General features: G+C 49.9%; 1 protein-coding gene across 1 annotated transcript; it reads left to right on the forward strand.

Annotated features, from left to right (window-relative positions):
* Positions 1 to 3,109: 3,109 nt before the first annotated feature.
* Positions 3,110 to 9,866, forward strand: MAGED1 (MAGE family member D1; the record flags this gene model as incomplete). Its single annotated transcript, XM_080719113.1, has 11 exons — positions 3,110 to 3,181; positions 3,866 to 4,588; positions 5,421 to 6,089; positions 6,198 to 6,261; positions 6,436 to 6,515; positions 6,679 to 6,770; positions 6,967 to 7,046; positions 7,138 to 7,180; positions 7,477 to 7,539; positions 8,127 to 8,241; positions 9,489 to 9,866. The coding sequence occupies exons 1-11, from the start codon at positions 3,137 to 3,139 to the stop codon at positions 9,864 to 9,866; spliced, it is 2,352 nt and encodes a 783-aa protein (XP_080575239.1). The 5' UTR covers positions 3,110 to 3,136.
* Between the last annotated feature and the right edge of the window lie 971 nt (positions 9,867 to 10,837).

Here is a 10,837-nt window from a genome sequence, read left to right on the forward strand (position 1 = left end):
TACACATATATTTGTGATACTTGCTGTTGAGTCTAGGGGCATTCTACCTCTGAGCTACACCCCCAGCATGTTTTACTTTTCATTTTGAAGCTGGGTCTTGCTAAGTTGCTGAGGCCAGCCTTGGACCTTCGATCGTCCTGTCTCAGCCTCCCAAGTACTGGGCTTTCAGGCCCATGTCTCCCTGCCAGGCTAACTCACACATGCCTGTTTTCTGCCCCTTTGAGTTTCTTCAGCCATCCTGGAAGCATAGCAGGCTCTGTGTCCTTAAGCGGGCCCCTCTTTGTTTGTGTGTGTGTGGGGGGGTGCTGGGGGTGGAACCCAGGGACATTCTACCTTCGTGCTACACCCCCAGCCCTATTTTTATTTTTTAAATTTTGAAACGGCATCTCACTGAGTTGCAAAGGGCCTCAGTAAGTAGCTGAGGTTGTCTGAGAACTCTTATCCTCCTGTCTCAGCCTCCCAAATGCTGGGGTTACAAGTGTGCGCCACCACGCCTGGCAAGCAGACCCCTCTTACTGGGCTTCCTATTTGGCATATTGAATAACCAGGCTTTGAGAAATGCACTGACCCAAGGGGGCTCACACAGCCAGGAAGAGGGAAGCTAGGCGCTCCATCCCTGCAATTCAGAAGCCCAACCCTTCTTTCTTTTTTCTTTCTTTCTTTCTTTCTTTTTTTTTTTTTTTGTGGGTCTGGGGATAGAACCCGGGGCATTCGATCTCCAGGCAATACCCTCTGCCCTATTTTTTATTCTTTATTTTTGAAACAGGGTCTCACTAAGTTGCAGAGGGCCTCAGTAAGTAGCTGAGGCTGGCCGCAAACCATGATCCTCCAGTCTCAGCCTCCCGAATGCGGGGATTACAAGCATGTGCCACCATGCCTGGCCCAAACCTTTTTTCTACAAGACCACAGCTGCCCATGGCCCTAGGTCTGGAAGGAAGCAGGACAAACATTTGCTCTGAATCAGGCCTTGCCCAAGCACCGGCATACATACAAGCACTTGTCTTGTCTGAACCAGTGGGCACCAGGAAGTCCTGGGGGATAGCGTGCTACAGGGAGGAAGTCTGATAATGGGACTAGACCCTGGACCCCAGGGATCAGAGCTCACACCTGGATGGACACACACAGAGCAGACAGGAGTGGGGCTGTGGGCTTGTGTCTGTGTAAATGCAGAGAGCAAGAAGATGGAAAGACCTGGAGAACATTATGTTAAGTGAGATCAGCCAAGCACAGAAAGAGAAGAGACTTAACGTTTTCTCTAATATGCTCGAGCTAGGGAGTATTTGGCATGCCAAAGAGACTCCAAATAATGGAGGAGAAACCTCCCACAGCTTGAGTGGAAAGATAGAGGAAGAAGGCTGAGGTTGATTAATGAAGGAGCTACAACCGAGTATGTGTATAAGTGTGAATGTAACATGGTCAGCCTGGACACTCATTGTTGGGAGGGGGGAAGGGAAGAGGGGAGGGTCCCAAGCACAGTTTGAATGTATGCCATTTTCAACATGTTCCACATAAAAATTAAAAAATAAATTAAAAAAAAACTATAAAAAATGCAGTGTCAGCTTAAGCCTCCCAGAATCCCTGACCTGGCTTGTTTAGGGCAGATGTCGGGGTGTGGGAGGTCTGGGTCTCCAAAGAAGGAAGGGAGGGTGTTTGGTTCCCCAGTCTCTCGGGCAAAACATGTTCTGTCTGCTGACTCTGTGGCCTTGTCTGGTTCATGCGGTGTGTGTGTCTGAGCCTCAGCTTTCTGGTCTGCAAAATGGGAAGGCTCACTTGCACGCCTCAGCGCTGCGGAGTTCAACAAGTCCCAGCACTGATTCTGCTGTGATTTTACAAGCTGTGCCTTTCTCTCCCCTATTTGTCCTCCCCTCACTAAATGTTTTCAAGGCCAGAGCTGCAGAATTGGCTGTGGAGAGAAGGTAATGTTCTTTAGAAGTCTGGGAGCTAGTGAGGGGGAACATGCAGAGTCACGTGGCGGGGGCTTGCTTTATTAACTGCAAGCCTCCGGCTTTTCCGGTTCCTGGATTTTTGAGCATATGAACTGTACAGAAGGCATGCACTTGTTGCAATAAGAGACCCTCCCAAGGAGACCTCCTGAGACTGACTGGAGTGGCGCTAGACTAGGGGGTGGATATGCCAGCCGACTCGACGGGAGGGGCCTTGGGGAGAGGAGGGGCAGAATAGAGACGCATTGCGGAAAAGGTGGGGGGCCAAGGGTGGGATCGAGAGGCACCGCGCATCTTTTGGGGAGGGGAGGAACCGCTGTCCACTGTCGACCTGGTTGGTGGTGGGGTGGTGTGTTGGCAAAGGGGCGGGGCCTCCACCCAGTGCACATGCGCGTCACAGTCTCCGGGGCGAAGCTTTTGTTGGGAAGCAGGCGGGACTCTTATTTGGTCGGTTAGGTCTGACGCATGCGCGGGGCGTCCTGAGGCGGTGGGTGGTATATTAGGCAGAGAGGCGGGGTCGTCGGAGCTGCCGCGCTGGCATTTTCTCCTGGACAAGGAGAGAGTGCGGCTGCGGAGAGCCGAGCACTGCCATCCTGATCCTCTGAGTCGGGGTTGGGGCCTGAGGCAAGGTGAGACCGGTCCCCAGGCAGGGCGTAAGCCCCCTGGTGCGGGCCCCCCCACCTTTTATCCAAATCCCTTTTCCCCCGGAACCCGAATTCCTTTTCCACAGCCTGAACCCCGATTCACATCCCCCACCCGATCCTTCCCGATTTAGAAAACCCCCATTCGTTCCCCGAAACCCGGTCCAACCCCTCCCTTTTTACCTCAGAATTCCCCCGAATTTCTCGACCTCGAGGCAGACAATTCGACCTCGAGGCAGACGGTTAGACGGTTCCCCAGACCCCCCCGTTTGACTCCCTCGTTGCGAATCCCGGCCCGCCCCCCCCCTATTTCGAGCGCTCATCTTTTCCGAACCCCAATTCGAAGCTTTCCTGTCAGCGTCTCGTCATTCCCCAACGCCGTCCGGACGCGGGTTCGCGTTTCCCGCTCCGAGTCGGCCCGTTTGTCCGATCCCACGCCTCGCCCGCCCCCGCCCCTTGGCACCCCCGCCTCGTCCCGGACTCGGCCCCTTGTTTGTGACGCCCCTCTCCCCGCCGCCCGCAGGCTCCGCTCTTGCCAGAGGGACCGGAGCCATGGCTCAGAAAGCGGACCGCGGCGCGGGCCTCCGCGGCTTCCAGGTGAGCGCCCGCCCCCCGCCGCCCCGGGACACTCCCCCGCCCGCCGCCCCTTCCCTCGCCCACGCGCCGGCTCCCATTTTGCCCTCTCGTGCCCAGACCCCGTTGTCTTTCAAATTCCCAGCGTTTATCGGGGGGTGGGGGGTGGGGCGTCCTTTTCAGCCGTCAGTCCCTGCTCAGAGAAAGGGGAGACCCTGTTAGTAGTCAGGGCAATCTGCCCAGAGAATGCGGGTTGGGTAAGGAACCATTTTTTTTTCCACGGTCCCGACGCGTGTGGAGCAGTCTGACGCCCCCTCCCCCAACCTCCCACCTCCACCCTCCCTTTCTCCTGCATCCCTCCACTCCGTGCGCGACCCCCCTTATCCTCCACTCCCAGTCCCGCCTCCTGAGCTCCCGCCGCAAGCCCCCCGGGGCCCCTGCTGTGAGCCCACGCAGGCTTGGGTCAGCGCCCCCAGCCGGCTCGGGATCGCGCCGCACCCCTCATCCTGCCCCCTGCCGCCGCCTGGAACTCTCCCACGTTTAGTACCCGCCCCGCCTCCCTCCGACCCTCGTCTGCCCCCTAGATGTGTCTGGGCCCTCCTGATTCTGCACAGAGCGCCTCCTGCAGCTCCCCTGCTGCACCTCGCCCCTCCCCCCTCCTCCTGCAACCAAGGCTCAGAGATTTCATTTTCCCCCCTGTATCTGCAGGCGGATGCCTCTGTTGAAGACAGCACCTTGCTTATGCAGACCTTGATGGAGGCGATCCAGATCTCAGAGGCTCCACCTACCAACCAGGCCACAGCAGCTGCCAGCGTGCTGAATGCGAGTCCCCAGAGTTCACAGCCCCCAACTGCCAATGAGATGGCTGACATTCAGGTCTCAGCAGCTGCAGCTAGGCCTAAGACAGCCTCTAAAGCCCAGAATGCCACCACAAAGGGCCCAAATGGTGTCTATGGTTTCTCTCAGGCACATAATGCCAAGGAGATCCCCAGTGTCAAGCCTAAGGCAGCCTTTAAGTCCCATAATGCTACACAGAAAGGTCCAAGAGCCGCCTATGATTTTTCTCAGACAGCAAGCACAGGCAAATTAGCTACTAACAAGTCTGAAATGGCCTTTAAGGCCCAGAATGCCACTGCTAAGGTGGGCGCAAGTGCCCCCTATAGTTTCTCTCGGTCTTCAAATGTCAAGGAAATGGCCAGCAATCGGCCTAAAACAGGCTTCAAGGCCTGGAATAATACCACTAAGGCTTCTACAGCTGATAAAAAGCCCCAGAATGTAAACCAGGCCAAAATGGCCACCTCCCAGGCTGACTTAGAGAACAACTCAGGTGTCTCTGAACCTGACGGTGCAGCTGGGCACACACCAGCAGATGGTTCCCAGGCTCAGAATCTGGAGTCCCGGACTATAATTCGGGGCAAGAGGACCCGCAAGGTGAGATCCCTGCTAACTTCACCTTACTTTGGGCTCTCTCTACTCTGAGGTTCATTTTTTTCCCTAAATAAAAATACAGGTAATTGCCTGTATTGAGCTAGGCTGTAGAGAATTTTGAGGTAAATGTTTATTTCTGTCCTGTCATCAAAGGAATGGGGAAATAATATATGGACATAGATAATATACTTAACCTATTTACAATTCATTTCACATTTTTTGTGGTACTGGGGATCATACCCAGAGACATTATACCTCCAAACTACCCTCCACCCCTATTTTGTTTATTTTGAAACAGGGTCTCACTGAGTTGCCAGAGCTGGCCTCAAACCTTCAATCTTCCTGTGTCAGCCTCCCAAGTACTAGGATTACAAGCATGCACCACAACTCCCCGCTTATTTTACATCTTAATAGCAGCCACCATGTTAGGTCTTGAGCTAGGGCACACTTAACACAGACTATCTTATTAAATCTTAAAGGCACCTCTTATTAGTTAAAGATCATAATATTAGTTTCACCAAGAATGAAATTAAGTCCCAGAGAGGCAAAATGACTTAAGTGATGATATAAGCAGAGCCCAGTGGTGGACATAGGCATATAGGAAGAGCCTCAGCCCCCCCCACACACACACACACCCTTGGGTTGCTCTTGGCCTGGTTTAGAGTTGAAACTCCTACCTGGAAGACAGTGAAAAACACATCCAGGGTTTGGGGTAACCAGTGGCTAGGGGGTCAGACTGTCACTACAGGTGAGAATTCAGAGGACCTTCCTAGAATGGAGTGAGAACACAGGACCAACTAGTAACATTGGTCTCTTCTTTTCTCTGGTTATGCAGATCAACAATTTGAATGTCGAAGAGAACAGCAGTGGGGATCAGAGACGGGCCCCACCAGCTACAGGGACCTGGAGATCTGCACCAGTTCCAGTGACCACTCAGAACCCACCTGGCGCACCCCCTAATGTGCTCTGGCAAACCCCATTGGCATGGCAAAACCCATCTGGCTGGCAGAGCCAGACAGCCAGGCAGACCCCACCAGCGAGGCAGAGCCCCCCAGCTAGGCAGACCCCACCAGCCTGGCAGAATCCAGTTGCCTGGCAGAATCCGGTGATCTGGCCAAACCCGGTGATCTGGCAGAACCCGGTGATCTGGCCCAACCCCATTGTTTGGCCTGGTCCTGTTGTCTGGCCAAACCCAATGGCCTGGCAGAATCCACCTGGATGGCAGAGCCCCCCTGGATGGCAGTCCCCCCCTGGATGGCAGGGCCCTCCAGACTGGCAAGGCCCTCCCGATTGGCCTCTACCACCCGACTGGCCACTGCCACCTGATTGGTCGTTTCCCACCGACTGGCCAATTCCACCCGACTGGATCCCTGCTGACTGGCCAATTCCACCTGACTGGCAGAACCTGCGCCCTTCGCCTAATCTGCGCCCCTCCTCCAACTCGCGTGCCTCACAGAACCAGGGTGCCCCTCAGCCCCGAGATGTGGCCCTTCTTCAGGAAAGAGTAAGGGTGCTACTTCTCTGCCCATTCTCTCTATTCTTATCTTTCTGTTAGTGAATAACCACTTTTTCCACAAATACCAGATAACTAATGATTTCTTTATCTTTGCAGGCAAATAAGTTGGTCAAGTACCTGATGCTGAAAGACTACACAAAGGTGCCCATCAAGCGTTCAGGTAGGCCCCCTTACCTCTGTGCTCCATGTGCATCCCTATGCAACTATGTCCTTTCCTCTTCTGTTTCCCCCCTTCCATAGCTCTTCTTTTCCACCTCTCAGGACCTGGGCTGGCAAAGGGGCTGCTGCTCTGTGGCCCTCTCTCAGCCCAGTTTCTCCATCTTCTTTTTTACAGAAATGCTAAGAGATATCATCCGAGAATACACTGATGTTTACCCAGAAATCATTGAACGTGCTTGCTTTGTCCTGGAGAAGGTGAAGATGCAGTCTTGAGAGACAAGAATAATGGGGAAGAGAGTTTTAATTTTAAAGAATCTTGGGAGTTTAGGGCCAGTCTGACAGGGAGGTGGCAAGTGTGGCAGCCTGTTGGTAGCTTAATAAATTTCAGATTTTCATAGTCTCTTTATTACCTTTGTAGAAATTTGGGATTCAACTGAAAGAAATTGACAAAGAAGAACATCTGTACATCCTCATCAGCACTCCTGAGTCCCTGGCTGGCATACTGGGAACGTAAGATGGGAAAGGGGGTGGGACATGGCCTTTCTCCCCCTCGGGGAATTTCAAGTAATTCAAGGTCACATGACAGGTTATAGGGTCTAATTGTCCCCTAGCTGAGGATCATTGGGAAAGCAAGATAGGTAATATGGCTAGGATATCTCATACAGTAAATGGCTACCGAAAATAGATTGTTTCATGACCTCTTTAGGACCAAAGACACACCCAAGCTGGGTCTCCTCTTGGTGATTCTGGGCATCATCTTCATGAATGGCAACCGCGCCAGCGAGGGTGAGTAGCTGGACTTGCAGCTGGGGGTTGGCTACAGCCTGATTTCCATGCTCATTTTCCGTGCCTTGTCTCCTCTTGCCTCCCATTGCAGCTGTCCTCTGGGAGGCACTACGCAAGATGGGACTGCGTCCTGGGTATGATCGGGCTCGCTCAACTTTTGCCTGTTTGAATCATCCTTTGGCAACAGAGGATGGTCCCAGGATTGTGTTAACATGGTGGTCTGGGGGCGTTTGGTTCGGGGAGGCCCAGAGCCCAAGGATCTGACCTGGGTGGACGGGGAAACAGTCCTGAAATCTCTTGCCTCTTTTCTCATCTCTGATCTTGTGCTGGAAAGCTCTTTGCTCCTCTTTGGGCAAAATTGTAGTCTCTGATTGTGACTTTCTTTTCTTTGTCTTTTTTGGGTTTTTTTTTTTTTTTTTTTTACTATCAGGGTGAGACATCCCCTCCTTGGAGATCTGAGAAAACTTCTTACTTACGAATTTGTCAAGCAGAAGTAAGTAATGACTAAGGGTCCTTTCTGATCCTCATGACTCTGACTGTGCTGATCTGCCTCAGAATACCCTTTTCACATTTGTTTCATACACTGTACCTGTACACAAATTCCCAGAATCACATCTGTAATCGGGAGTATTGAATATACTCCTTGAAACTGTAATTATCTATATAGTCTAGTGGTCTTAAAAGTGATGCCTGTCTACCATCCCCACATAGACATTCCCAATGCTGGGGCAGGTGGAAGCTTTTGTACTGTAGCATAATCATGGCAATGGGCCTATTGGCAAGACCATATGAACCTGGGCCTAGAACTTAGGCAGAGGGGGTATAATTAGTGTTGTCCTTACTGTGACCATATGTACACAAGTGTCCCCTGTAGCACTTGAGATAGCCCAGTACAGACTCACTGGCCCAGGAATTCAAAGGCCTGATCATGAAACAGTAAATAACCTGCTTATATTTAGGAGTGAGTGTGGAGTAAGAGAGTTTCTACCTGAAATCAGGGGTTTGAAAAACCCGGATTATTGTGCGTTGGTGGACTGCCATTCTAAGTAGGTAGACACAAACTTTTTTGCTCTCTCTTAGATACCTGGACTACAGACGAGTGCCCAACAGCAACCCTCCTGAGTATGAGTTTCTCTGGGGCCTCCGTTCCTACCATGAGACTAGCAAGATGAAGGTGTTGAGATTCATTGCCGAGGTAATGGAGGCACGGCTCCACAATTGATAGGTTAAGGGATGAGGTTCCACTGGCTGGGAAAAGCCCAGAACAGGAATGAGATCCTAGGTATGGTCTCTTTGTTACATAAGCAATAACACAAAATGGGTTGCTTAATGGATATTAACTGATACTATTAGAGGTTTTGTGTGGTTTTTTTAGGTTTTTAATACTTGTATTATTTTTTCTAAGCTTTACTAAAGTATAATTGACAAAAATTCTATTTATTCACTGGATACAACATGATTTTTAAGTATTGGGGATTTTTTCATTTTTTTTTTGTGTGTGATACTGGGGATGGAACCCAGACCTATTATATATATATATATATATATATATATATATATATATATATATATATATATATATTTTTTTTTTTTTTTTGGAAACAGGGTCTCTTAAACCAGCAGAGTCTATCTTCGAACCTGCACAATCCTCGTGTCTCAGCCTCCCACGTATGAGGATTACAAGCATGCGCCACCATGCCCAGCTTAGTTATTTACTTTCAATTGTACATACTAGCCGGGCATGGTGGCACATTCTTCTAATCTCAGTACTTGGGGGGGCTGAGACAGGAGATTTCAGATTCAAAGCCAGCCTCAGAAAAATAACAAGGCCCTCTGCAACTTAGTGAGACCCCAAAGTAAAATAAGGCTGGGGGTGTAGCTGGGAGTTAGAATGCCCCTGGGTTCAATCCCTAGTACCACAAAAATGTATACATACATATATATGTATACATTGTGGAATGGTTAAATCATACTAGCTGGCATCACCTCACATAACTCTTCTGTATGGTAAGAACACTTAAAGCTGGCTCAGCAATTTCCCAGTATACAGTGTATAGTCATTAACTATAACCATTAGGCTGTACAGTAGATCTCTAGAATTTATTCATCCCTATCTAATTGGAACTTCACACCCTTTAACCAGTATTACCCCACGCCAGGCCATGGCAGCCAGCATTCTACACTACTTCTATGAGTTTGTTTTTAAGATTCTTCATATGAGTGAGATCATGTAGTATCTATCTTTTTGTATCTGCCTTATTTAGCATTGTGCCCTCTCCTTCATCCATACTGGCAAAAATGGCGGGATTTCCTTTTGGGGATCATAATAATACTCTGTTGCACATATATACTATGATTTGTTTAATTTGTTCATCTTTTGATGGACACTTAGATCAATTCTAAATGTGAGTTTTAAGATTTACTTTCTGTTCCTTATCTCAGGTTCAGAAGAGAGACCCTCGTGACTGGACTGCCCAGTTCATGGAGGCTGCAGATGAGGCATTGGATGCTTTGGATGCTGCTGCTGCTGAGGCTGAGGCCCGAGCTGAAGCAAGAACCCGCATGGGGATCGGAGATGAGGCCGTGTCTGGGCCCTGGAGCTGGGATGACATCGAGTTTGAGCTGCTGACCTGGGATGAGGAAGGAGATTTCGGAGATCCGTGGTCCAGAATCCCGTTTACCTTCTGGGCCAGATACCACCAGAACGCTCGCTCCCGATTTCCTCAGACCTTCGCTGGCCCCATCATTGGCCCTGGTGGTACAGGCAGTGCCAACTTCGCCGCCAACTTCGGTGCCATCGGTTTCTTCTGGGTCGAGTGAGATGTCCGGTAGGTCCATCACTCCAGATTGGGCAGTCAGGATCCTTAGAGGATATAGGGTTGGTGGGGTTATATTTATGTACGTGAGCCAAGAGTGAGAGTAAACCCTTGGTAGGGAGGTAAGGGAACCGTAAACATAATGTGTATGGTCCTTCCTACTTGATATATATCACTGATTGTTTTCTTTTTTCTTATGTTCACAGATACTGCTCATCAGCTACAAGTCTTTCCCCTGAGTGAGGCCGAAGCCTCGGATTCCTTCTAAACACAGCTATCTAGAGAGCCACATCCTGTTGATTAAAAGTGGCATGCAAGATAAATTTATTTGCTGTTCTCTGTCTATGGCTTTTTTTTCCTTGTGTGCTGTCAAGTTTTGGTATTCAGAAATAAACGTTGAAATTGCAAAGTGAGTTAGATGTGTTCTGGGTTTTTTTTTTTCTATATTTAGGGAGAGATCAACATATTTAATGGGAGAGACCATCAGCTCTAACCTATAGGGTAGATCCGTTTAAAAACAAGTGGAATGGAGGGCAGAAACAGCTAATGGCTTGGGAACCAAAGGAGGAATCAGCGGCCACAAGTATTAATGAGACCCAAGCAGTAGCGTAATTCAAGAAGTATCAGGTTAACTCATACATGATAGACTACTATGTGCCCTAGAGCAGCATTGAGAGACAGTTGGATTTAAGACAAAAGAGTTGAAGCTATGAGGGGTCAGTGGTTTGGTAGACTGGGATGTTGGTTATTTTGTCCATGGGGGGAAGAACACAGAGCTGCCGAGACAGGAGGATCACAGGTTTGAGGACAGCCTCAACAACTTGGTGAGACTTTCAAAATAAATGGGCCTGGCAAGGTGGCACACGCTTGTATTCCCAGCATTTGGGAGGCTGAGATGGGAAGATCATGGTTCGAGGACAGCCTCAGCTACTTAGGCCCTTTGCAACTCAGTGAGACCTTGTTTCAAAAATAATA

Source organism: Muscardinus avellanarius (assembly GCF_963383645.1).
Source record: "Muscardinus avellanarius genome assembly, chromosome: X".
Lineage (NCBI taxonomy): Eukaryota > Metazoa > Chordata > Mammalia > Rodentia > Gliridae > Muscardinus > Muscardinus avellanarius.